The following is a 26,399-nucleotide window of genomic DNA, read 5'->3' on the forward strand; positions in this document are numbered from 1 at the left end:
CGCACGCTGCCCTCTGCAGGCAGCCGGCCCGGGGGCACCGGTCCCGCCCACGGCACCAGCACCGGCACCGGCACCGGCTGCTCCCGCAGCCGTGAGCGGGAATGGCCGCGGACATCCCTGCCCACCGCGGTCCCCTCTGTCCCTGCTCGCGGTGGTCCCCTATGTCCCTGCCCGCCGTTGTCCCCCGCCATCCCCGCCCTCTATGTCCCTTACATCCCTGCCCGGGGTATCCCCTCCGTCCCTGCCCGGGACGGTCCCCTCCATCCCTGGCCGCGGTGGCCCCTCCATCCCTGCTCGGGGTGGTGCCCTCCGTCCCTGCCCGCAGTTGTCCCCCGCACCCCTTCCCTGTGTGTCCCCTCCGTCCCTGCCCGGGATGTCCCCTACGCCCGTGCCCGGTCACAGCCTCGAGTGTCCCTGCCCGCCTCCCGGCGGCAGGAGAAACTGAGTCATAGGGGGGGAGGGCTGCCGCTGGCCGGCGCGGCGGTCGGGCGCGGCGCCTCCGCGCCGCGAGGGGGCGCTGCGGGCCGGCTGCGGCGCCGTCCCCGCCGTCGGGCGGAACTGCGTCACGGCGCGCGGGCGCCGGGCGGGCGTTGCCATGGAGGAGCTGAGCGCGGCGCTGGCGGCCGGCGTGGCCCTGGCGGGGCCCAACAGCCCGGCGGCCCCGCACCCCCGCCTCGCCGCCTACAAGGCCCGCGGCGGCCTGGGGCAGGCCGAGCGCCGCCAGCGCCTCCTCCGCCTCCAGAGGGAGTGAGCTGGGGCCCGAGGAAGGGGAGAGCCCGGCCGGGGGGTGCCGCTGGGGGCGGACAGGCCCGTGCTGGGCCCGCCGGGCGGCCGGGGCTGCGGGGCCGGGGCCCGGGGCTGTGCAGGGCGGAGGGGGTGGTCTGTCTCCCGCGGAGGGCGAGCGGGGCTCTTTCCTTTCCCCCCACCTCCCAGGAGGCGGCTGGACTACGTGAACCATGCCAGGAGGCTGGCAGATGACGACTGGGCAGGGGTGGATAGCGGGGACGAGGAGAAGGAGGGGGAAGATGCGGGGGAAGAGGAAATGGACGTGGATGTTGGCCACAGGTTGCCCAGGCGCTATGGCAATCAGGTGAGGAGGGTCCCTCGTGAAGGGGAGCAGGTGTGAGTGCGGGGCCAGGCAGTGGGAGGGATGTGGGGTGCTGACCTGGCCTGGTGCTTGGAGGGGAGCCGTGCGATGTGCTGTGTTCAAATGGAGGAGAGGTGGAGATGAGCTGCCTGCGTGCTCTGGGAGGTTTCAGCTCAGCCAGCAGCGTTTGTATCCTGTTATGCAGCACTCAGTTAAAGCTTTCTGTCTCTCCCCATGTCTGGGATACCAGGAAGGAAGGTAAACCTCAGCTGGAGGGTGTTATTAGCCTTGGTGCCATATCGGCCCTAAAAAGACACACAGATGCTCAGGTGATCATAGCCAGGCAGTCTCTGAAGAGGTCAGCTTGTCTGGGCTCTTTACTCCTAATGTTTAGGAATCTCTATGCTCTGCCACATATTTAAAATACACAAATGAAGTGCTGAAAGTGAGGCTGGAGCCAGGACCAAGGTACGGGAGTGCCCAGGCAAGGACTGTGAGCCCCATGCTGTAGTCTGTAGCTTAGTCAGCAGGTGGGAAGCAAGAGAAGGACTTTGGGGAGAGTCTGTTAAGCAGGTTGGTTAGAGAGAGGGAGTGAGCCCCTCTGGTGCTTAACGCTGGGTGATGAGCAATGCAAATTGCGTCTGAAGCACCCAGTGTAGCTGTTGAAGCCAAGTCAAAACCTTCCTTTATCCTTGACGTATGAGTTTTCCATAACTTTGGGGGACTCGCTACTAACTGATTTTTTTTTTTTTCTGGATTTCTCCATAGCTGATGCTGTCAGAATGGTTGGTCGATGTCCCCTTGGATCTGGAGCAGGAGTGGGTTGTAGTGGTGTGTCCCATCGGGAAAAGGTCACTAGTTGTAGCGTCTAGGGTAAGCAGCAGCAGTGGTGATGTCTCACCATCTGGTAAAGGACCTGTACCTTTTTCCCAGCTAACATAAGACTGGCCCGTGCGTCTGGCTTGATTTTTCTTTTTTTTTTTACTCTCCTGTTTCCTCACAGGGCACAACAGCAGCTTACACCAAGAGCGGTTTCTGTGTCAACAGGTTCCCATCCCTGCTGCCAGGGGGGAACCGGCACAATTCAACGAGCGAGAAAGGTAACAGTGTGAGGATTTGGGGACAGAATTTGGGATAGAGAGAGGGGAACCTTCTGCTTCTCCCTGTGAACGTGTGTGCCAGGAGGCTCAGTGCTGTTCCTCCGGCTCCCTTGAGCCGTGGAGCTGTGCCCTTCTCTGTTGCTGGGAGTAGTTAGCTTTGGCCCTGTTCATGTGTCTCTGGGGATAACTAGATGTGGACAATATCAGATACCTTTATGCTTGGTAAGAGTTTCTTTTAATTAGCTGCCTGGTTAACTGACACTCTTAAACCTCAACATCCTTTCTGTCTTCTGACAGAGAGCTGTGTACGGTGTGGTCTTCCTTAATACATCTTGTAGTTGCTTTCTTGCCCTCAGGAGAAGGGGTAACTGTTTGATAAATGCCATTTTCTGAAACATGCCTTTGCTTGCTGGGCCTCTGTCTGGGACAGGGCTTTTTGTGGTCGCAGCTTTGCAGCCTTACGTCAGGGCAGGCTTAATGCAGGAGAGATTTGTGCTGGCATTTGGCTGCAGGGTGAGGCAGTCTCAGGGGCACGTCTGCAACCTCCCTGTGTTTGTGTGCGCAGTGTACTGCATCTTGGACTGCATCTACAACGAGGTGCAGCAGACGTACTATATCCTCGATGTGATGTGCTGGAGAGGACACCCCATTTATGACTGCCAGGTGCTGAACCTTCCCCCTCTGCCCTCCCCTCCCTTTTGTTCCCTGTTCCGTGAGCTGCTTTGCAGCCAGCACTGGACATGGTGCACCGTGCAGTAGGATGGGTATTTCATCTAAGCGCCAGCATCTTTACAGCTTATGGGCTTCTGGTTACTGGAATAACTGGGTGGATCTTTTGGGGGTATTGGGGGAAGTAGCAGAGTTCATGGGGCTGGCTGGTTCTGCAGGTGAAGCCGAGTTTGTAAATCTCCCAGGCGAGTGCAAAGGAGTGGCGACACCCAGCAAGTGCTGGTCAGCAGTGTGCCGTGGATAGTCATTAAGTTTCTGCCTCCTTTCACAGACCGACTTCAGATTCTTCTGGCTCTCCTCAAAGATCCAAGAGGAGGAAGGGCTGGGAGAGAAAAGCAGGATTAATCCAGTAAGTTCTTTTGCGCTAAGAGGAGGAGGAGGAGGATGGGGGGGTAAGGTCTCCTGTTCAGCAGGCTTCAGCACTTTCTTTCACAAGCGGAAGCTTTTTTCTTAACCCCACACCTCATCAAGCTTCAAAGTGTACTTCTGATGAAATGGGATGCCGTGTTCAGGATGTAAATAGAACTATTGAATATTGTAAATGTGTGTGGCTTTCCTCCCACAGCCAAAGTGCTGAGGGAGATCAGACTGCAGGGTATCAGCTAACTTCCATGCCATTTTTAGCTTTACCTTGAAACAGAATGGAAAATCATTGTGGTTTCTACAGGGGTAGCATTCGTTGGCAGCCTGACTACAATGGGATTTATTCTTGTTTAGTCTTGCGGACTCACAAGGCAAGGGGAAAGGCTTGTAAAGCTTTAGCCTTCCCGCCTGCTTAAATGGATCGTTGAAGTTGTCAGGGTGGCTGCTGGATTGCCACCCGGAGTCCCTGCTCAGCAAGGATAAAAGGTCTTCCTTTAAAGACTTAAACATGGAGGTCAGACCTAGAACCCACAGCACCTTGGAAAGTGATTTTTAGGGACAGACATAAGAGATTTGGCAGCTCGGCTTACGGAGCAGTTTACAAAGTGGGATCCAATGGCTGCACTGCTAAGCAGAACAGCTCCTGTGCATTGAGCAGATCGGTCATAAACGGGGATGACCACTCCTGTGCCAGCAGTGGAGGTATCTGTATTTGCAGAACATCCTGTTCTGACTCCAATGGGAATATCCAGAAGACAGCTACCTCATGAAGCGGGAGTCATTTCAGCTTTCATTTCCTGGGTGGAAAGGTTTGCTTGGCTGAGCCAGCAGGCTGGAGCAGATGTCTGTCTGCTTTGCATCCTGCCCAGAGGTCATCATTTTCTATTTTGGTTAAAAGAGTGCCTCAGGGTCAGCTCTCCTGAAAAGTCCTTCCTGCAGTCTTAGATGCTTTGGGGAAAAAAGGTATCAGGAGCGTGTGGGAGCTGTACGCTGTCTCTGCCGTGTGCATCTCATTAAATGCAAGGAGAGGGTCATTTGAAACTGGGGTGATAGAATACTCAAAGTAGATCATTCTGGACACTCTAGATTTCATGCTGTCTGGGTATCACGGTGGCAATCCATGGTGGAGTCTTCTCTTAAAGGTCATCTTCTGGTTTTGGAGTGAGATTTGTAAAGTTGCAGTGATGTATGTCCTTTATCAAGCGTTGCTGGAGAGATGGTGGGGGTTCTCTCTAACGGCTGATCCCACCCTAGCCTCTCTGGTGGCTTGGGTGATTTTTGTAGATTTTCATGCAAGCAGTTCCAGTTACTCTAGTGGGATGTGACTGGCACCAATGGGACAGCTTGGTCCTGTTGTTCTGTCTCTAGATCTGGGGTTTGCTTATGAACTGCTGTTCTGAATCACGTCAGAGGTCTGTCTGTGCCAATAACCTGTACTAATCGCAGACACCAGTGGCTATGGAAAGAGTAAGAAATTGGAGATACCTGTCATGTTCCCTCTGACTTCATCTGCCATTGGTTGTACCTAGATCATGGAGTTAACGGCCACCAGGGAACCTGCCTTTCAGGAGCTGTCTAATCCTCTTTAGAGCCTGTTTGTGCTTTTGGGCCCGCAATACCCTGTGGCGGGAAGGACAGCAGTTTAATGATGGGGTGGCTGCTTGAGATCTTGTCTCAAGCTTTACAAGATCTCGTTGTTTTATGTGATGCCTGTCTCTCACCCTTTCCTTCTCATGCTGGATTTTCACTGGTGGAAGTCCTTCCTTAGCTGCCTCCACACCAGTGCTCGATTCAGTGACTTGTTCTGCTTTAGGCTATGTGGTTGTCTCTTCTAACCCTCTCTTACTCTTTCAGTACAAATTTGTGGGCCTGCGGAACTTCCCCTGCTCCTCAGACAGCCTGTGTAAGGTGCTGGCTATGGACTTCCCCTTCAAGGTGAGAACACGCAGGTGGGAACCTGCACTTCAGCCTTAGAGACGGCCCCACCACGCATCTGCTGCTGCTTGGAGAGGGGTGCATCCCCTCCGCTTGGGAGCGGCGCTGTCCCAAGGCCTGTGGAAAGCTTGCTGAGCTGTGCTGCTGTTTCCCTGGGTGGGGGATGGGTGCCTTTTATGCACACAGCTGATCTGTTACCCTGTCACCAGGTACAGGCTGCATCCAACCCAACTAATTAGCGGGAGTTAAGCCATAGCATTCCCTGTGCCCCGGGTGCTTTACTGCTGTTGCCTGAAAGAGCCCTTGGGGCAAGAGAGGGTTGATGTGGACACCCAGAAGCGGCGTGGCTTGCATTCGTGTGGCAGCGTGATGGACAGCTGACATTTATAGGGCCAAAGCTGCTACCGCCTGCTGCCCCAGGTGGGCTTGCGTGGCTACAAGCGTGAGGATCTCTGCAGTTTAATCCCTTATGCAGGGGTGTTTCTTGAGCTGTGTGGGGTAGGCAAAGTGGTGTCTTTCTCTGACTTCTGTCACGGGCTCTGTGTTTCCTTAGTCTCGCTGCTTCCATCCCTCTGATGTGCAAGGCACCCAGCTACCTTGCGTCTGGTGGGGAGGAAAGAGAATGGTGGTGCTAAGCTCCCGATGGTTTCTGGAGTGCTTGGGTGTTAGTGATGGGTGTCTGAGGTGTACCGGAGCTGGGGGCAGGAGGCTGTAACAGAAATGGCAGGGAGGGGTTCGGATGACTGTCCTCCCGCTATACTGCTGTTGGATCTTGTGGAGGGGGTAACGTGAGCTCTGCTCTTTGGTCTGGTACAGGACCAGCAGCTCCCTTGCCTTTGGCCGCAGCTGCTCCTGGCTTCCTCTGAGGCGGCATTCCCCCCCAGAAAGAGCGGCTGAACAGGACACCTACATTTGCTTCATCAGCTTTAGAAGTAGGTGCTGTTCAGGCCTCTCTGCTCACCTGTGGGAGAAGGGCAGGACAGACAAATCGATGTGCCACCCAGTTCAGCTCTGTGCGGTTGCGAGCAGCAAGTGGGAGCCCCTCATGAAAACAGCTCAGGCTGCTTTTGACTGCCCTGGCTGACTTGGCACTGAAGCAGAAGAGGATGGAGGAGGTGAGCGCATTCCGGCACAGCGTCGGTGACAAACATCTGGGAGCCAGAAGCTCCTCCTGTGGCTGCAGCAGTTCCTGTGGAGTGCCTAGTCTCTAGATCAGGGGCAGCCATTGTAAAGGTTGCTTGTCCTCCTAAGCCAAAAGCCACGTGGATTTGACTGCGTGTCTTGTGCTCTCCCAGCCCAAGTTAGCGATTAACGTAAGTGCAGGTTCAAATTTAAGGGACACTGATTTGGCTGGGAGGGCTGACTTTGCCTTCTGCTCATCAAAACCAGGACAGTCATTAGAGAGAGTTGGAAAGTCCCAGCCCCTTGCTGGTCTTGCCAGGCCCTGCTCTAAACACAAATTGGGGACTTGTTGAGAAGGCATCCCAGATTTCCTTCAGATGACTGGCTCAACTACAGATGGAGTGTCTCTGTAGACACAGTTGTTCCCGTCTTTACTGAAGAAAGCCTCATTCCTTCTGGAGGCATCTGCTCCCGGGAGAAAAGGCTGAGGAGTATTGCCCCACCGCAGTCAGCGCAGAAAAGCTTTCGGCATATGAAGGAGACCGTTGCGAAACACCAGGGGAGGGAGGTGGAGTTGTTCAGACTCTCCCTTGTAATCCAGCAGTGACTTGCCCCTCCATGTTCCTGAGCTGGTAGTCGAGGTGCGACCCCAACGAGTGAAACGTGGTATAATTTGGCTCGAAGCAGCCAGTAACCCCACAGAACCCGTGGTGCTGCTTCCCGGAGTGGAGGGGACCGCGGGTCCCCTGTGATGTGCCACAAGAGGGAGCCCAAAAAATCCCCTTCGCGAGCTTCCACCCGCGGCACCCAACGAGATAAACTTTACAGAAAGCAAAATGCAGCCTTGCTATAGGTAGTGCAGGATAATAGAGGTCACCTTATGCCTGGGCTTGGCATTTTGTTACCCTTACAAGGATCTCATGTGTGTGGTGGCAACAGAGGTGGTCAGTGCTTTCAGATCTGGGTCTTCATAGTTAATCTCTAACCTTTAGAGTTAGGACCTGATCCGCTATATTCAGCGGAAACTTTTTCTGTGGAACTCGGCGGACTTTGGATCAATTGACTGGCCCTGAATTTGAAGTGTTTTTTGGAGTGGATCTTAAGAGCTACTGTCCTATTCGTAGATCTGAGTAAAACAACATTCGGGTTTTCTTGAAGGCAGGGGCAGCAAAAGTCTGAGAAGCCCCGATGCGAAGGAATGGGAATACTGTAAAGCACCTAAAATCTGAAAAGCTTGGCTGCAACACATGAAATCCTGCCAGACCAGTTTCCCATCAGGTTCGGTCGTTCAGGGACAGTGTCAGCCCTTATTCTGATGTGGCTGGTGTCAGTGTGGTGACTCAGAGTAGAGACCTGGCCAACAAATTAAATAAACTGGAAGGAATATGGGAGTAACTTAAGGGAAATCAAGGGAAGGAAGAGTATGATGTAACTCTCCACTAGGCTGAACTCCTTTGAATTCTCCAGCTTGGGGAAGATCTTTGGAGCAGTCTGGAAGGCAGAAGCCTTCCCAGGCTCTGATCTTTACCAAAACATTCCTGTGGGTGCTGGAGAATCCCTGTTGCTCATCAAGTGCCACGCACCCACAGGAATGGGCTGGATGTGTAGGCATGGTGCTGGGGTGCCACAGAATCTGGCTCTTCCCAAGCCTTCCTGGGAGGCAGGGGGAGGGAAAAGCTTTGTCGTTTAGATATCCAGAGGGTTACACAAGCTCATCATGATGTTTACCGTTCTGGTCTTACGTTTTCCTAGCACAGGAATCCCCCTTTTTCTGGGATTATTTTGCAAGATCTTAACAGTAACTGAAATTATGGAGAGAGTAGCGCAAGCAGCTCTGCCCGCTCTGCTGGAGGTTAGCATCCACGGTTCAGACAGGAATGTATGCTGCTTTTTGCTTTTTTCACAATCTAGTGCAGTAGCAGAAATCACCTCGATCCGCCGGCTTCACTGATGCCTCTGCTCATTGCCAATACACGTGCCGTTCTGCCATATATATTCTGGGGGCTGTAGGCCTGGGGAGGGGCCAGGGAGCAATGCAGCGTGAGGTGGGCTCTTTTTCTCATCTCTCCTGCCCACTCAGCCACTCTTACTCGTAGCCAAATGGCCTTTTAGGAGCTTGCGAGGCTGAGCTAAAAGGAGCACCACCTCCAGCGTGAGGCAGCCCGACAGCAGGATCTAACCTTGCAGAGTGCATCCCTGGGAAGCACAGGAAGGCAGGGGCAAAAATCCCCGAGCGTGGCGAGGAAGCGGGGAAAATGTCAGCCAGCTGCAGTGTTGCAGAGTGTGGAAATAGTAGTGCAAGAGTTAGGGCCTAAACCTTCAAAGTCCTGAGTGCCCTTAACTGTCATCGATTGCTGGTGAAGTTCTCTCTTGGGAAACATTAAGAATTTATTTCATATAAGCCAGCTGAAAGAGCCGTAGCAGCATTACAAATCAGGGCTCCTTGGCGTCATGCGCTCTAATTACTCTGCAAATGTATTATTTAAAATAACCTTAATCCAGTAAAGTGGCCTTTCTGTGCGCTGCCTTATTCAGAAACCTGATGGCCTTTCTGCAGAATGGGATCATAGCAACCAGAGGGAAAGTGCTGTCCGTGCCGACATCAGGCTGAGATCATTTGCCTCTGATGACTGAAAGCCATCCGGCAGTCGCTGGGCTTGTAGTGATCTTTCAGGGCAGGAGCTCTGCAGGTTTCTTCTTTCCCTTCCGCTATTTATTGCACTGCTTGAGAAAAATGATCCAGCTGGTAGTTTTGGCCACTAAATGGAGAGCGGTGCTGTCGTCTGGCGCTCTGTCATCCACCTGCAAGAGCCTCCAGCTCTGGCCTTTCATTCACTCTCTCTCTCTTTGCAGGTCGACGGACTTCTCTTCTATCACAAGCAAACCCACTATACCCCCGGCAGCACCCCGCTGGTGGGCTGGCTCCGGCCCTACATGGTCCCCGAGATCCTCGGGCTCGCTGTGCCCGCTACGGTGCTCACTGCCAAACCAGACTATGCTGGGCATCAGCTCCAGCAGATCATTGAGAGCAAGAAGAATAAAAAGCTGGCAGCAGAAAAGGGTCACCTGAGCAGCGCGGTGGCTGCGAGGAACGGACATTACGAGCTGGAACACTTGTCTACCCCTCAGCCAGCAAACTCTCCCGAGGGCCGGGATGAAGCAGTGAGCCAGATGGAGAATTAGGCTGCTGGGACAGACCGGTTGGGTAAGGAGAAAGGAAAAGGTTCCCTGCTTCTCACTGTCCCTCACCCTCCCCGAGAGGGGGTCAAAGGTAATGATCATAGGATGGTTTTGTTGAAAGGGCACTAAAGTGGAATATCTTGTTCCAAGTGCCGCTGGATTTTTTTTCTTTTTTTTTTTTTTTTTTTTTTTTTGCCAGGGCTTCTGTAAGGTCTTAACAGGATTGTCTGGTTCTTTGCTAAGGCAGTCGTGTGCTGGGAAACTCAATGATTTGTCCCCACACTGCAGGGTTCCCGGCTCTGCTCCTGACCCTGCTTCTGTTAAAGCCTCTGGCAAAGCTTCAGCATAGGAACAGTGCTCAGAGCTCTGAGGTGCAGCTGCTGCTCGGAACCCCGGCCCCAGCGGCAGCCCCACCTCCCTGGCCCCGGGAATCGAGGGCATTTCAGCCTTTGATCCAGCTGTTTACCGAGGCTGCCTCAATGAAAGTTTTGTCGTCAGTCCACTTCTAGTAACAAAAAGTTTGCAGCGAGCTGCTGTAAATCCAAAGGCTGGGCTTTCCACACCCACACGTTTACAGAGAAAAACTAAATTTCCTTGCAGCGCAGTGGGCCCTGCTTCCGAGCACGGCTTTGTGCGGCGCGGCAGAAGCCTGTACTCGAGGCTTTTCTCAGTAGGGGGAGGAAGGAATGGTTTCGCACTGAAAAACGCTAGCATTGATTGTGCCAAATAAAAGGTTTCTCAGAAAGACAAATTCTTGAGCGTCTTCCTGCTACCTAAGGGTGGATGCGTGCCGTGCCTCCCAAATAGGGACTGAAAAATCAGTTGCAGCGCTAACTGGAGCAGAGGAAATGCCTGTGCGGGTTTGATTCTCCTCCACGCACCGAGGTGGTTCACTCTCTTCGCCGCCGCTGTCCCTCTTAGCCCAGCTGAAGGCTGCTTTGCAAGCACCGGCTGCTGCCTTTCACTGGTTTTAGCAGGGACGAAACGATTGTACTCGCCATTCCCAGGTTCTTTTCCAGAGGGACAATAAAAGGCTGGAGCAGGAAGACTCGCCGTGGAGGGGGGAGATGAAATATCGGGCTAAACATGGTGCTGGGGAGTCTCCTCTCGGCTGCCTGTGAAAATGCTGCCAGAGGGCCCGTATCCAGGAGGAGATACAGTGTGTGGGGATGGCCGCCCGCAGATAGCGGGGGCACTTGTATCCTGCCCTCGCACCCCCTGTTTTTCCCAGAAAAACACTTGTTTCTGTGCCAAGTGTGTGGTCTGCATGCAATCATCTGGCTGTGCAGCCGCTATTGATTATACCAGCAGGCAGCACGAACTGTCCTAACTTCGGCCAGAGCTGGCTGTGGGAGGGGGCTGGCCACTGCTCCCCTTCCCCAGAGGGGGGGGAACAGCACCCCAGCTCCGCAGCATTCGGATGAGGCCAAGTGTGCTGCAGTCTTTTTCAAACTGCTGCTTGGGGGTTTTTTTTGGTGGGTTTTTTTTGTGTGTGTTTGGTTGGGGTTTTTTTTTAGCATGTGAAGCAATGAGCTGGGGGAAGAGGACACAACACCTGGACTGCCCTGTCCTTCCCTGTCCCTCACAGGCTCTGGGCTGCTCGAGCTGCCCGTTCCCCCTGTGGTTCGGCCTCACCGGCTGGCAGAGGGCTACAGGGAGAGCCCCAGCCAGGGAGACCACATCCAGCCTCCTATCAGTAGAATTTTCCTTCCATCAGGCAATTAAATCCGGAGGTGGGCATCTGGATGTAGGATTTGTGCATCCCTTAGGGCAGAGAAAGCTGCAGCTCAGGTTACTGCCTCCCGGCTGCCCTCAAAGGTCCTCCCGCCACCTCTGAAGGTCCTCCAGCAAGGGATGGGAGCGGATGCAGGCGAAGAGGGGCTGCCTTCAGCCGCTCGCTGCGATCGATGGAGGAGAGCGGTGGGGAAGCGACCGTAGCTTTCTGCCGGCTCCAGATGATGCCGCATAGTTTCCCTTTTAAAAGCATGAGCTGGGCTGGGGAAATAAATATTTGCGTTACAATTCCAGTTGGAAACGAAGGGCTGTGTTTGGAGAGAGGGTGTTAAACGGAAGTCACCAGGGCCAGCGCAGTTTGTTGCTGTGACTTATTTTATTTGCTGGGGGCGATCCCACTCCCATCTGTTCCCTGCCCTGCTCCCAACTGGAAGGGGCGGAAGCTTCGGCAGTGACCGAGGTGGGGTCACCTCCCCTCCTTGGGGGCAAAAATGGAGCCTGGGGCAGGAGAGTGGAGTGTGGCCCGGGGCCGGGGAGGACAGGCCAGCCCTTGCCCATGGCTCGGCCCCTTCCTCTGCCCTTTCTTCCATGTTCTCTGAGTTAGGTGCAAAGGCTCCGGCTGTGGGCACCTTGCCAGCACAATCCTCCTCGGGGAACAAAGCGTCCCCCCGCCTGGCTTTTCCGTGGGCTCACGGTCCCCGTTCCTTCTTGGTGGCCCCTCCGGAGGAGCATCGGGTCTCTCCATCCCGCCGCCGCCACCTGCGCCCAGCCGGGAACCACCATTGAGGGGCTGTAGAGGAGGGAGAGCAGCGAAGCAGCCGCTGGAAACCCTGGAAAGCCCGGGAAGGGCCGCGGGGCCGGGGCTGGAGTACCGGGAAGGGGGGCGGCAGGACCGGGAAGGGCGGCGGGGCCGGGAGCCCGTCCACGCCGGGGCCGCCATCGCCACTCACTCGCCTTGGGGGTGCAGCACCCCCCGGTCTCCCCCAGCCGAACAACACGCCCCCCGCCCTGCAGCCTGGCGCTCCGGCGGGGTCTGCAGCCCGGCCGCGGGGGGTGCTGGGCCTGGGCGAGCGGCGCGGCTCCGGGTTTCCTCGAAGGCGCCGGGGGCGGGGGGCCCGGCTGGGAGGCAGAGCCCCGCCGCGCTGCCCGCCCCCCCGGGACGGCTCCGGGCAGAGCCGCCCGCCACCATCTTAGCGGCGGCAGCGGTGCCGGGGAACGCGCCGCCCGCCCGGCGGGGCCGGGCCAGGCCGGAGCGGAGGGAGGGCGGGCACCGCCGCCGCCTCCCCCGCCGCCCCGCCGCCGAGCACCGGCCCCGCCGCCCGCCGGGGCTTCCTGTCCCCCGCCCGGGGGCGGCCACGCCGCGGGGGGGGCAGCGAGGGGAGGGGGCGGGAGGGGAGGGGAGGGGGCCGCGGGCGCTTCCTGCCGCCGCCCCCGCCGGGGCCGAGCGGAGCGGGGCGGGGAGCCCGGCCCGGCCCAGCCCAGCGGAGCGGCGCTTCCCTGGGGCGAGCGAAACTTCCCGGGGGGCTGCGGGATCGGGGGGGTTATTCCGATTTTTTTTATTTTTTTAATATTTTTTTTTCGGCACTTTCGGCGGGGACTGCGGGGCGGAGCCGCCCGTGCCGAGCCTGCGGCGGCCGGGAGGGGCCGGTGCCCACAGCGCCGCCGGCCCCCGGGGATGGGCTCCGGTGGGGCGCCCGCCGCCTAGCGCGGCTCGGCTCGGCTCGGCTCGGCTCGCACGGCTCGGCAGGGCCCGCCGCGGGCAGCGGGGCCGCGCTGCACAGCACAGCATGGCCGCGGAGCTCAGCGCCGAGGAGGAGCAGGTATGTCCGCGCCGGGCCGGGCCGGGCTGGGCTGGGCAGGACCCCCGGCTCTGCCCCCCCTCCCTCTCTTTTTTTGGCTGTCCCGGGTTGCAGGGCTGTTTTCTCCCAGCGGGGCGGTTCTCCCCAAGGAAAGCCCCATTGGCAAAGCCCCCTCCCCCCGATTCGGGCAGCCCCCCCACCTATGCAGCCCACTCACCAGGCAGCCCCCCACCTATCCCCCACCTATGCAAACCCCCCACCCGGGCAGCCCCCCAACCCAGACAACTCCCCACCTATGCAGCCCCCTCACCGGGCAGCCCCCCCACCTATGCAGCCCCCAAGCCGGGCAACTCCCCACCCACACAGGCCCCCCACGTATGCAGCCCCCCAAACTGGGCAGCTCCCCACCCTGGCAGCCCTCTTACCGGGCAGACCCCACCCCATGCAGCCCCCGAACCCGGGCAGCTCCCATCCTGGCACCCCCCCACACACACCCCCACAGCCCCCCCCCCCCAAGCTGCCCACCCAGCACCCCAGAGGCCCTTGCAATGCCAGGGTAAGCAGGGGTACCGCAGCACGGGGTTGGGGTCATGCACCCCCAGAGTGGGGGTGGTAGTGCGTGTCCCCCCCCCCGGGCACCAGTGGGCTCTCCTCGCCGGCCTCCCCCCGTGGGCAGCCGTGGGGATGCGTGTGCACGCGCTTCCCACGCCCCAGGCCTCCCGTGACGTCCCGGCTTCCTCCGCCGGCCTTGCGTCAGCGCGGGAGGATGTCGCCGGGCTCGGGGAACGGGGCCGATAAGCCAGCCAGGGTGCGTCAGATGACGAGAACCATCTCTGGCTGTTCCCCCCCAGCCCCCCACTTCACCCCCACCCCCAGGGATGCCCACCCGGCTCCGCATCTGCACCCGAGCCGGCCGCCGGGCTCCCCTGGGTGATGCTCGGGCTGTCGTGTTGGCCCCCTCGCTGGCCTGGGGGGGCTTATGATGTGAAGGCAAAAGGGACCGGCTGGTCAGTGTTCTGTTTATTTGGTTGCTTTTCTTTTTTTTAAAAACATCCTTCATTCCTACAGGGAGGTTTAGGAGGGTTGGTGGGGGACCCCGGGTTCCCCCAGACCCCGTGGCCGCACAAGCCCGGAGCTGGCAGAGTCAGTCCTGCAGCCCACACTGGTGCTCCCAGGCTTTCTCCTCCACCACACCTCCCGCTATCAGCGTGGTACCGCTATCTCCAGGGCAATAAAATCACGAGGAGAAGGGGGTGTTCATGCCCTGTGTCCCCACCGGTGCCTGTGATTTGTGTTTCCCCTGCGTCACGGAGCGGGTGAAGCTTCCAGCAAACAGGGTTTTAGAAGACCTGGGGAAAAAAAAAAAAAAAAGGCAGGGAGCTTGGTTTGCAGCAGGGCCGTGGCTGGGCTTCCGCAGCCAGGATCCCAGGAGAGGGATCCAAGGCGTTTGGTTTGTGCAGGAATATCAGACGGAGAAGATGAAGAGGTATTTTCAGGAATGGCTCCAGGTTTGGATCACCAGGCTGGGGTGGGGAAGGCTGCCCTCGGCGCTGCCCTCCATGGCTTGGAAGCCAAAATAGTGGCAGATTCTCTCTTGGTGGGTCAGTGCTGGCTGGGGCTGGGACATCCCCTTCCTGCCACCTCTTCATCCTCCTCGGGACCATCATCAGGATTTCCCCTGCTCACTCCGCTCTCTCCGTTACCAGCAGCAAGCTGGGGGGGATTTCACCCCTCTCCTCTCCCTGCCAACCTCGGGACACCTCCGACTCCCCAAGATCTCCACAGTTCCCTCCCCAGCCTATCCCAGAGGAGCCAAACTGGTCTTCCTCAGGGGTTTTCAGCTGCGATTTTTCACAGGACTTGTGTCCCCCTGTCCCCGGGCTGAAGAAGGAGGGTGGGTTTGCTGCCTGCCAGCCCGGGGGAGGAGGCCTTGAAGAGCCCCCATGTTCCTGCGGCGGTGGCTTTGTCACCGCCCTGCCCTGGCACAGTGAAGCGGGGACTTCGATGACACCAGTGCTCCAAAGAGCAGCATTGTTCAAAACACCCGGCCACGGACCATTTTGCTCCCAGCGCTGCGTCACTCGCAGAACCGGGGCTGCTTGCTGCAGCTCTGGGTCACGGGCTGCGCACCCAGCGCGTGAAGCGATCCCTGCGGCGCTCGCCTCGGCACCCGCACGAACCCAAACAGGATCGGGGCCAGGAACAATGGTGAGACCCGGTGGAGGGAGGGGGCAGAGCTGCGGCTGGCAGTGATGCTCGGCTCAGTAACTCCTGGGTCGCCTGCTGTTGAATGTTGGCGCTGGTAAGTTTGGGATTGCGTTTAGCTGCAGGAGAAAGTTGGAGTTCATGGCGTGGCAAAGTTGGTGCTTGTTCTTTTGGGTCTTTCCCCCCTTGCCAAAAGCCCGACATCCCTCGTGATGGGTGCTGGCAGTGGGATTGCGTGAAGCGTGATGGGTTAGGTGTTGAGGAAGGAGACCCGAACCACATGTTGCGTCCTCTCCCAGCTGCCACCGCGCCCCTCGGGGCGTCCTTCCCATCGTCTCAGGCCGTCTTTCTTGTCCCAGGTTGCGGTGCCGGCTCTGGTCTCCATCTGAGGGCGGTGGGAGCGTGCCTGGTGCTCACCCCCATCCCTGTGCCATCCTGCGTGTGCTGGGGAAGGAGCATCTCTGCTGTTTCTCTGGGTTTGCATCTCCAGCCCGGCCCTGGCTTTTGGGCAGCAGGGGGGTCCCAGGGGGACTCACTCCCTGGCCCACCCGGGTGCGGCCGGTGGGGCTCCCCACCTGAGCTCATGGATAGGCTCTATTTGATATATGTACGTGTGGGAGTGTGTGTTGCGTTAAGGCTGAAGATGGTTTCTGTGTTCCCCTGTTTATTTTCCCCATCCCTCTTGAGTTCGAGGAGAAACCATGAGCACTTTGGGCCACAAAGAGTTGCTTTTGTTTTGGCAAAGTGGAGGCTGTTGGAGACGAAGCCATGGGGATAAAGGCGTCCCGTAAGTACAGCTCCCAGGAGAAGCTCCCTCCGGCTGCTGGCTGGGAGGTGGGAATGCAAGGCAGGGGCGTGTACAACCCCATGTCTCCTTTGCTCCCCACCTTGCCCCCTCCCCTCCGGTCCCTTGCCCCCAGCAATTGCAGAGATGGGGGGACCGATCCGGCTGTCAAGCTGCAGCCAGCTGACAGTGGCACACCGCTGTGCCAGGAGGGCTTGTGATGCTTAAAGGGGATTTTTGCTAGAGCTTGGAGCTGGGCTGTTGAAATCCGCTTTCAGATTCCTCCTGGAGCTGCCGGCAGCAGACCCAGCCCGATTCTGTGAGTTCCCTCCCAGCTGGTGCTCACCCGGCCGCTCTGCAGGATTCTGATACTGAGTTAGGGAGCTTCTGGCTGTGATGCACTGGGGTCTGGGCTGGCCCTTAGCAGCTTCCAGCAGCTGGCTGAACCGATACTTCTTCCAAAAACACCTGCAGATCAGTGCCAGGTGGGCTGCAGAGAGACCCCCTCAAACGAACCGGGCTCCTTCGGCTCATCCCATGAGAGGGGCTTGCTGTGCCGCCGAGCTTTGCGCCGCCGATAAACCCCGGCCTTTCGCTTCCTCCTGTCGGAAGTCATTAATGCCGACGAGCTTCTCTGGCTGAATAGTTCCCAGTAACTCTGTGCCACTGCCTGACATCCAACACCGCCGCCTGCCTGCGCTCCCTGCGCCAGGAGCCAGCCTCCAGCGCTCGCTGTCCTCCTTGCACCGTCATCACCATCCTCCGCTCTTGCAGGGATGGGAACTGCTCCGTTTTGGGGTGTACGTGGGTGGGAGCAGGGCACTTCAGAGACTCCCTCTGGCCTGCCCGCATCCCTTGAGCAGTACGTGGTGGCAGGCTGGGCCGTGCTGCCCAGGCTCCCTCGGGGCTCCCATGTGGGACACGGGATCGATAACAGAGCAGAAGGCAAAGCTGCTTCCATTAGCACGGGCGTTCAGAAGCCCCAAGCCCACCTTGCAAACACGGCTTGTAGAAATAATACCTTTTGGGGTTGTTTTGCTCGCCTTCAGGGCTTTAAGCCTGCCGGGAGGTTGCAGGTTGGGATTTGTGACTCTGCTCTGGCAGTGCTAGGGTTGGAAAAGTTTTTCTTTTTTGGTTTCTCATGGTTTTGGGCACGTGTGGTGTCGGTGCTTTGGGACGGGAGCGTGCTTGTGCGGGGTGACCCCAGCACGGTACAGGGCTGTGGGGAGCAGCGGGAGCATCCTGGGACCCTCCTGAGCCGAACCTTTCTCATCTGGTCATCTGCAACTCTGTGAAACTGGGCTGTGTCCCGCGGCATGTCAAAGCGTTGGCCCTCGATGCTGCTCTTATTTCACCGGGATGGGTTGGCAGCTCCACGGTGGAGCTGCAGCCCCGGGAGGCCACTGCTGCTGAGGTGTTCCCGCTGCGCTAGGGCTGCTGTGTCTGAACGGGAGTCTAATGCCTGTAAAAATCCTCCTTTCGCTTCCCCTCTCCTTTCCATGAGTCTCCCCCAGCCCCAAGGATGTTTTTCCAGTGCCAGCACTCCTACCACTTGCTCCCTTCCCCACGCTGGCGTTGCCTTTGTCTCCATCCCCACTGCCCTTACCCTCTTTCCCAGTAGCTGCTGTAGAGCTCCCCGCTTCACCCCGAGGAACTGTTGGGTTTGCCGAGACATGCCCAGCCCCTGCCCACGTACCGAGGACCGTGTAGCTTCCACCATGACCAGGGATGCTCCTTGGGCATTCCTTCTCCTCCTGCCCCATCTCACTGCATGCCCCCTGTCTCTCCCACAGGCGACCAAGCAGTTCCTGGAGGAGATCAACAAGTGGACGGGCCAGTACAATGTGTCCCCGCTCTCCTGGAATGTGGCTGTCAAGTTCCTCATGGCCCGCAAGTTCGATGTCCTGCGGGCCATCGAGCTCTTTCACTCCTACCGGGTAAGCGAGCAGGGCTGGGTCCCCCCCCAGCCGAGGGCGTTCTGCTCTGTGAGAGATCTTTGGTCCCAGGGACGACCCTCTCCCTGCTTTACTTCTTTTTCCCACTCCCTTATGAGTTTTATTCAGCTGGAAAATCCTTTTTCAGCCAAGACAAGTCACCATGGAGATCTCACCGACCTCAGTCCCCTCCCCTCTGCTGAGAGCAGTGTGCATGCTCGCAGGGTGCCCTCCCGGCTGGTGTGTGATGCCCACAGAGCGTCTCCCACTGTATAAAGGAGATATATGCATATATACATTTCTCATGCTGCTTTTGCAAAGCTGCTCCTCCCCGTGCTGGGGGTTGTGGTGCTGGAGCCAGCTGCAATCCTCTGCTTGGAAATGGGGCCATGGAGCAGAGGTTTCCCTGCTGGGGATTCCCTTGGAGGGCTGGCTGCCCCATGGGGATGTGGGGATGGCTGGGGAGGGCTGTGGTGTCCGTGCTGGCCATCACGCTGCTCCCTGCCCACAGGAGACGCGCCTGAAGGAGGGCATTGTGAAGCTGAAACCACATGAGGAGCCGCTGCGCTCGGAGCTGCTCAGTGGCAAGTTCACCATTCTGGTAAGTGGGGGTATCCCCCCCCAGTTACCCCAACCGGGCAGCTTGTCCTGGCTCTGCTCTGTGCGGGCATCCTTGGGTGCTGTGGGAGCTTGACCCTGTTTCCTCACCAGAGCGTGCGGGACCCGTCGGGAGCCTCCATCGCGCTCTTCACAGCCAAGCTGCACCACCCCAGCAAGAGCGTGCAGCATGTAGTGCTCCAGGCGCTCTTCTACCTGCTGGACCGAGCGGTGGAGAGGTGAGCCTGCCGCCACCGAGGTACCGCGTCCTACAGCAGCGGGTCCCCGAGAGCCTCTTTCCCCTCCCAGGGCCAAGGGCAGGTGCTGCTGCTTGCTGAGGTTTTGATGAAATCCCTCCAAAAGCCTTCACGGGGCAAAGATGGGCCGTCTCTGGCATGAATGTGAATTCCCAAAGGTGAAATTGTGGCTGAGTCTGTCTGCGTGCCTCTGCGTGCCCTGCCTCTAGTTAGGGGAGGGAAGGGGTCGCAGCTCCCTGTGGCCTGAAGTTCCCCACCTTCCCCTGGCTGGTCATCCCCGTGGGGGCGTTCAGCAGGGGAACAAAATCCCCTGAGTCCTGACCCAGGCTCTTAGCAGCCTTTCCCTGCCTACGTCCAGGTTTCAGTTCAGCAAAGCCCCCGATTCCTGCAGGCTTTGGCCGGGGAGGAGGTGGCCCTGCCACCGGCAAGATGTAACGTGAGCCCTGCCAAAAATATGAAGTCAGGACACTCCGTTTATCCTGCTGGGCTCTTTCTGGTTTTGAACTTAGCCGTCAGGGGCGATGCAGCTGTGACAGGCTTAAGATAAGAGCCAGGCGTAAATAAAGGTTTTAGGAAGAGGTGATGGAGCAGCTGGGAAGGGCAGAAGCAAGCTTTGGTTCATGGTTCAAGCTTTGGGTGCGTGAGTCCTCCTGGCAGCACAGAAGGGGATTTTTTGGAGTCGGCGAGCTGAAGATGAGTTTAGCGAGGGGTAGATCTCCTCCTGCAGGGGCTGCACAGTTGGATGTTGCAGGGTTGACTTTGCTCTTTCCCTTCTCTCAGCTTCGAAACCCAGAGGAACGGGCTGGTGTTCATCTATGACATGGCAGGCTCACAGTACACCAACTTCGAGCTGGACCTCAGCAAGAAGATCCTCAACCTGCTGAAGGTAAGGGCTGGGAGTGTCCCGCTGTCTGGGGACAGCGCAGGGGCCACTCACTCGCCGAGTACGTAACGTCCTGTGGCTTTGACGGAAATTTTCATGCCAGACCATGCTGACCACGTCTTGGCTGAGGAGCACCAGCTGCCAGCCCTGCAGGACCTTGGCACTGGGAGCCCGCCGGGCTGGACCCAGCCGGGGCTGCGGGTCCCGCGGGTGGGAGGGGATCAGCTGTCCCCATGCCGGATTCCTCTTGCAGCTGCTGGCAGCGCTTTTGGGAAAACAGATGCAAATTATTTTTTAATCATGCTGGCATTTCGTGCCGCCTCCCTTCTCCGGAAAAAAAATAAATAGCAGTAAATATTGGCCGGGGTGTGTTCTCCGCACAGATCCCAGCTCCCAGGCTTCACCTCTCCCCTGTAGAGCCAAACCCTCTGCCTACATAATTCCAGGGAAATAATTTGTTTCCATATCGGAGCATAAAACTAATTGTGGCTGTGGGCTAACAGCTGTGTGCGAGGGGAGCTTCGGATGTGGCATTGCCACCTCAGGGTCCCCTTTGCTAGTCGTCACCTCTGCTGGGACGTGTGTCCCCCCTGGGAGAGCGCGGAGAGGGGCCGGTTCCTCCCCGACACCATGGATCTGACCCCCTCCTGCCTGCAGGGTGCCTTCCCGGCTCGGCTCAAGAAGGTTTTCATCGTGGGAGCACCCATGTGGTTTCGCGTGCCCTACTCCATCATCAGCCTGCTGCTGAAGGAGAAGCTGCGGGAGCGGGTGAGTGGGCTCACCCCAGCACAGGACCCCAGCAGGGAGGACTGAGGCTGTTTTCCCTTTGGGATGGGATGGTGTAAGGAGCTTGTGCCCTTCAGCCCCGTCTGCTGGAAGGTGCTGAGCCCAAATCTGTGGGAAACGGAGGCTTTCTCAGCCAACTGCATAGCTGTCAACCTGTTTCAGTTTTTTCAGCAAATATACTGAACCCCTTCTGAAATCACCTTCCCTTTCTTCCTCTGCGGTGATGCTGCCAGCAGCAGCAAGTGGAGGCCATGGTAAATGATTAAAGGGAAAGGAAACCTCTGCTGAGCACGCAGGGGAAAATGGAAGCTCAAGTACCTGTGCTCAGGCCCTATCTGGCAAAGCCAAGAATACCTAAACCAGTATTCTCAGCATCAGCGGTGCCACTGGCAGAGCCCGTTTCCAGCCCGGTGTCTCCCTGAGCTGGAGTTTGCCCCTCTGCTGTTGGTAGGAGCTTGGAGCTGCTTGCAAATTTGGAGCTGGGTGTCAGTGTGGACTCCCACATGGGTACGTGGGGGGGCCAGCACCTGCCCCACTGCTGGTGTTCCCCTGGGTGCCCTCCCGGGGCAGGGGAAGAAGGGGGAAGACGCTGATGCTGTTGCGGGAAATCTCCGGGCTCCATTGGGACCGTGCGAGACCTCGTCATGCCTGTCCGCAGTGAACCCTCTCCATCCTTCTTGGAGTCACCCCTGCCTTCTTCCTCCTGCAGGTGCAGATGGTGAAGATGTCAGAGCTGAAGGAGCACCTGCCCCGGGAGTGCCTCCCCGAGTACCTTGGGGGTTCCCTCAAACTGGACCCTCTGAGCTGGAACTGCCGGTTCCTGCCCCAGCAGAATGGGCACCCTGACCCCCTGGACGAGCTCATCCTGGTGCCGCTGGCGGCCCCCAAAGATAACGGCTCTGTCCACGTCCCCGGGCCCAAGTCCGTCACCCTCCAGGAGCTGCTGGATCACGTCAACCACAAGCAGAAACGGGGCATCTACGAAGAGTATGAAGATATACGGCGCCGGAGCCCTGCTGGCACCTTTGTCTGCTCTTTGTGAGTTGGGGGGAGGGAGCCAGGTGCGGGCCACCATGGGGGCACCCTCTTCTGCTCCAAAAAACCTGGGTCCCCCCCATCACTGCACTTCTGGAGCTCGGTGATAGCCCATCTGGCTCTTTGGGGTGCAGTGCTTTGGGTTAGCAATGGAGATCCACCAGCCCAGCGATGCTGGGAGTCCCCTTCATGGCTCCTGCAGCCCCCGGGGGTAGGAGGGCGCCGCGCTGGGGACGGTGGGGACCAGGACCTGGCCGGGACTCCGCTTCCCGAGGCTTTGGCCAGGTGATGGCAGCAGAGCCCAAGCTATGGGCGCCGGAGGCTTGTGCAGAGAGAGGGATGCTGCCTTTTCCTTCCCTGCTTGGAAAACATCCCCATGTCCCTCTCTCCCGCCTCCCAGGGCACCCTACAACCAGGAGAAGAACCGGTACGGGGACGTGCCCTGCCTGGACCAAACCCGCGTCAAGCTGGCAAAGCCATACAGCCGCCCGGAGGTGAGCCAGCCCGGGGTGGCAATGCGGGGGTCCCACGTGAAGCCGAGCTCGGGGGTCCCAGTGAAGCCGAGCTCAGCCGCCCCGGCCGTGGGGCTCCGGAGGGCTCATGCTGTGCGCGCTTTTCTCTCCGCAGCTGACCGACTACATCAACGCGAGCTTCATGGACGGCTACAAGCAGAGGAACGCTTACATCGGGACTCAAGGTACGGCCTGAGCCCACCACCAGAAGCAAAATAAGCCCTTGCACGTGTGGGCTTCACCCCCTGCCCAGCATCAGCCACCAGCCATGGTGGGGGACATTCTGGGAGCAGGGCATTGCAAGCCCCCCTCCTCGCTTGGGTGTATTTACTCCTCCCTGGGTGTATTTATTTACTTCTCTCTGGGTGTATTTACTCCCATCCTGGTTCCCAGCCAGGCGGGAGCAGTTTCTCCTGGGAGGGAGCAAGTGGGTCCGTCCTCCTTCAGCTACCTCCCACAGAACAGGTCCTGGGCTGAGCAACCCCCGCTGGCAGCAGCGCTGGCAGCCCCCTCCTCCTGCCCCTAACCCAGCCCCTGGGTTTGCCCCGGCTGCCCGGGGATGGAGCAGAGAGGGGGAATCGGTGCCAAGCCGTAGGGATTCGGCGCTGGGGGGGGCAGTCAGTGGCAGCTCCAGGCAGGGCTGGTGGATCTATACTGGGGTCAGTTCTAGCAGGAAGGGGCTGTGGTTCCCCCGGGGGGGCAAGGGGGGCTGCTGGGCCAAGGGGCTGGCCCAAATCCATCAGGTCTTGGGCTGATACGTGGGCTGTCCCTGCAGGGCCTCTGGAAAACACCTACGGTGACTTCTGGCGCATGGTGTGGGAGCAAAACGTCCTGGTGATCGTGATGACGACCCGGTGAGTGCTTATGGGGGGGGCACAGCCCTGTTTTTCTTTACAAAATGAGCATTTTTGGTGTTGGATGAGCGGTGCTGTGCTCTCTGCAGTGACCTCGCAGCTGTGGTGCCAGCCCAAGCCCCGCAGGGTGGGGACATCACATCAGGGATCGACTGTTTGGGCCTTTTGGGATCCCAGGGGGCCAAGTCCGGTTGGCATGGGACGCGTTCCCAGCAGGGCAAGGAGGAGGACATCACCAACCTGTCCTTCTGCTCCCAGGCTGGAGGAGGGAGGCAGGAGAAAGTGCGGCCAGTACTGGCCCCTGGAGAAGGATTTCCAGGTGTGCTTCGGGGCCCTGACCATCACCAACCTGGGTGTGGAGAACCTCAACCATTACAAGAAAACCATCCTGGAGATCCACAGCTCAGAGGTGTGTGGCCAGGGGATGGCACAGGGGCACTGGGGGTCCTCTCTGGCTGGGGGCAGAGGAGGGGAGAGGGTCTAACCCCCCCTGCTTTCCCCCAGACGAGGGAGCGGCGGCTGGTGTCCCACTTCCAGTACCTGAGCTGGCCGGATTATGGTGTCCCCTCCTCTGCGGCCACTCTCATTGACTTTTTGGGGGCCGTGAAGCAGCAGCAGAGGGTGGCAGTCAGCGCCCTGGGACCTCGCTTCAAGGGTCACCCCGGGGGACCCCCAGTTGTGGTGCACTGCAGTGCCGGCATCGGCAGGACAGGTAACGGGGGTAGCCCTGCTGCTGGGGGTGTTGGAGGGGGCGAGGGGCAAGTCCAGCCTCCCCGAGGCATTTCCATCCCAGGGACCCACGTCTGATTGCAAGCTGGCAGACCCGTCACACATGTCCCCAGGACTTTCTGGAGCCATCAGACCTGGGGGACATCCCTGCCCTGCTTCTCCCAATGCCCATGGTCTCGTGCAGGAGGTTGGGGGGGGGTGCTGAGGACCACCACTGCCCCGTTCCAGTTCTTGCAAGGGATGGTGATGGCTCTTCGGTGGTTGACGTTGTTGTCCCCAGGTACCTTCTGCGCGCTGGACATCTGCCTGTCCCAGCTGCAGGACATGGGCACGCTGAACATCTACCAGACGGTGCTGCGCATGCGGACCCAGCGTGCCTTCAGCATCCAGACCCCCGAGCAGTATTATTTCTGTTACACCGCCGTCCTCGAGCATGCCCAGCGCGAGGGCCTGCTGCTCGCCAACCACAGCCGGGCCGGCCAGGAGAAGAGCTCGCCGGGACACTGAGACCCTCCGCCTCCCTGCAGACCTCCCCCCCCACCCCTTTCCCATCCTCCTGGGGCTGCCGGAGCCGCTTCTGTGCCCACCGGGGCTCGGCAGAGCTGTCGGGGTGGCAGTGCCGGAGCGCGGCGGTGCCGGAGCGTGGTGGCCGCCCGTCCCCAGCTGTTAGCACTGCTATCGAACTGTGCCTTACTCAAACCAAATGGTGGCTGCCGCTCGCCAGGGGGTGGAGGATGGTGTGGGAAGAGGCTCTCGCTCCTCTCCACAGTGTGTCTCTTGGTTGTTTGGGGAGGTGGTTTTTCTTCTCTTCGAGTTTTTGGGGGGTTTTTTGTTGTTTTTTTTGTAATTTTATTTTTTTTGTTGGTACCATCTAAAGTGTATTTAGAGAGGGGCTTTGCAAAGCTCTAGGAAATGTATTTCCAGTCCTGCCCTGGGGCTTAGGAATAGGCACCTACATCAGTCTTACCTGCCACTAAGTCTGTGTGTCTGTATGTATGTGTGTATATAATATACCCACGCTGTGCCCAACCCCGGCCATTATATAGATACATATATACAAGCACCCGTTTTAGCAGCTCCTGTGGGTCCCTGCTGTCCTGCCGTCTCACCGCTGTGATCCCTGGAGTGGTGAGTTTGGTCCTGGCTCTGTCTTGTCTTTATTATTATTTTTTCCCACCCCCCTTTTTTCCCTTTCCTGCTCCTCATGGGCAGCGTTGGGACCCAGTACCTGCTCCCCAGTCCATCCCATGGGATGCTCAGCAGCATCCTTCCCCTGTTTCACCTTCCTCACCATCGTCTCCCAGCAGCTTTGCTCCCAGGAGGAGAATCTGGAGGAATTTGGCCACGGCAGGCAGGTTGGCTGGGGGGAGTGAGGAGCTCATGGGCATCCTTTGCCCCTCGGGGCGCACCCCTGGGAGTCACTAGGTACAAGGCGGTGGGGCTGGCCGGGGACCGACCGGCTCTCCAGGTTGCCCGGCTTTCCCAAGCCGGCAGTGGGAACCCGCGGGCCCAGCCCTGTGGTGAGTCACGGGCTGGAAGAGCGCTGAGCAAAAAGAGCCGAAACCCTCAAGAGGTGGCAGTGGCACCTGCCAGGACGGCTGCCACCACCCCAGCCACTGCCCCTCCACACTGCCCAGGGAGCTGGGGCTGGCAGCACTGGGGCTGGGTGACTTTATACTGTAATAAGCTCTTTGAATGTGTATATTCTTATTTTTTTATAATCTGGGGGGGGGAGGTGTTTCATTTTGGTTTTTTTTATATTTAACATTAACTTGATCCAAGCCAGAGCCAGAAGTATTTGTAAATGTTCCTATTTTGCTCTCGTTCAGAGAAACATTTTTGTTGTTACTTTTTGGGTTTTGTTTTGTTTTATTTGTATCGACATATAAATATACTACCAGTGACCAGTCCTTGTGGCTATCGTGGTGGAGTTGATCAGGGGCAGGAGAGGAGAGGGAGGGAACTTAGGGTTTTGCACACCCTGCAGTCCCCAAAAGCAAGCCGGCCCCATCCCTGGGGACACACGGACCTGCTGCAGCTCCCCAGAACTTTGGGGGGGGCACAGGGTGGCATGGGGGAGCACGGGCTAGAAGTCCCATGGGGCTGGAGGGCTTGGGGCAGCAGCTGTGAGAGCCGGCCAGCCCTCTCCTGTCCCGGGTGAGGCCCTGTGAAAGATAACCAGGCTGCTTTCCTGGGTGGGCAGGAGGGAGGGCAGCAAGAAGGGCTGTGCTGTATGCAGCCCTGTTTGCTGGGGGGCAACAACAAGCGGCCCCCATCTGAGCTCCTGCCTTTTTTCCCAGGGCCTGGCCGAGCCTCAGAGCATCAATCTGTCCTGCTTCAAGCAATGGGCTCTGCGGAGCCTCCTCTTTGCATACTCCATTTCTCCAGCTGTCACCTTCCTCCTATTTTTTATTAATAATTATTTAGAAAGCCCTGGGGCTGTGTTGGCCACCCTGCTGAGCACTCCAGGAAACCAAACCTCCACCTGCAGGGAGCCTCCGGGTGCCAGGTCATGCCCTGGATGGGGAGCGCCGGCCGCAGGGTCTGCCTGCTGCTGCCTGCACCTCACGAGGCACAGTGATTTCGGGATGTTGGGGAAAGGCTTTTCGCTGCTAGATTGCGGGGTGAGGGTGTCACTTCTGTGCTGCTGGACCCACTTGGAGCAGGTGTGTAGGGCACAGAAACCCGCAGGCATGGCTGAGGGGAATGTGGCCGGGCTGCCTGCGGGCTCCCTGGCTGACAGCCAGCCCCTGCGCCTTCGGTGCAAGCAATGC

At 58.5% G+C, this 26,399-nt stretch overlaps 1 protein-coding gene across 2 annotated transcripts; it reads left to right on the top strand.

Annotated features, from left to right (window-relative positions):
* Positions 1-482: 482 nt before the first annotated feature.
* LOC308067131 (tyrosine-protein phosphatase non-receptor type 9-like) lies at positions 483-25,535 on the top strand. Of its 2 annotated transcripts, XM_080395458.1 has the most exons (19): positions 483-747; positions 934-1,090; positions 1,856-1,960; positions 2,091-2,187; positions 2,753-2,850; positions 3,188-3,265; positions 5,134-5,214; positions 17,832-17,975; positions 18,484-18,573; positions 18,684-18,808; positions 19,607-19,712; positions 20,367-20,477; positions 21,205-21,533; positions 21,931-22,024; positions 22,158-22,227; positions 22,818-22,896; positions 23,155-23,305; positions 23,401-23,608; positions 23,906-25,535. In XM_080395458.1, exons 1-19 carry the CDS (start codon positions 596-598, stop codon positions 24,130-24,132), a joined length of 2,502 nt encoding a protein of 833 aa, XP_080251584.1. In that variant the 5' UTR covers positions 483-595; the 3' UTR covers positions 24,133-25,535. The 2 variants fall into 2 exon arrangements, with proteins under 2 accessions (XP_080251584.1, XP_080251583.1); XM_080395457.1 differs by lacking the exons at positions 483-747; positions 934-1,090; positions 1,856-1,960; ... (2 more) ...; positions 3,188-3,265; positions 5,134-5,214 and adding an exon at positions 12,935-13,070.
* The last annotated feature ends 864 nt before the right edge of the window (positions 25,536-26,399 follow it).

The sequence above is a fragment of the Falco punctatus genome, assembly GCF_963210335.1.
Source record: "Falco punctatus genome assembly, chromosome: 7".
Lineage (NCBI taxonomy): Eukaryota > Metazoa > Chordata > Aves > Falconiformes > Falconidae > Falco > Falco punctatus.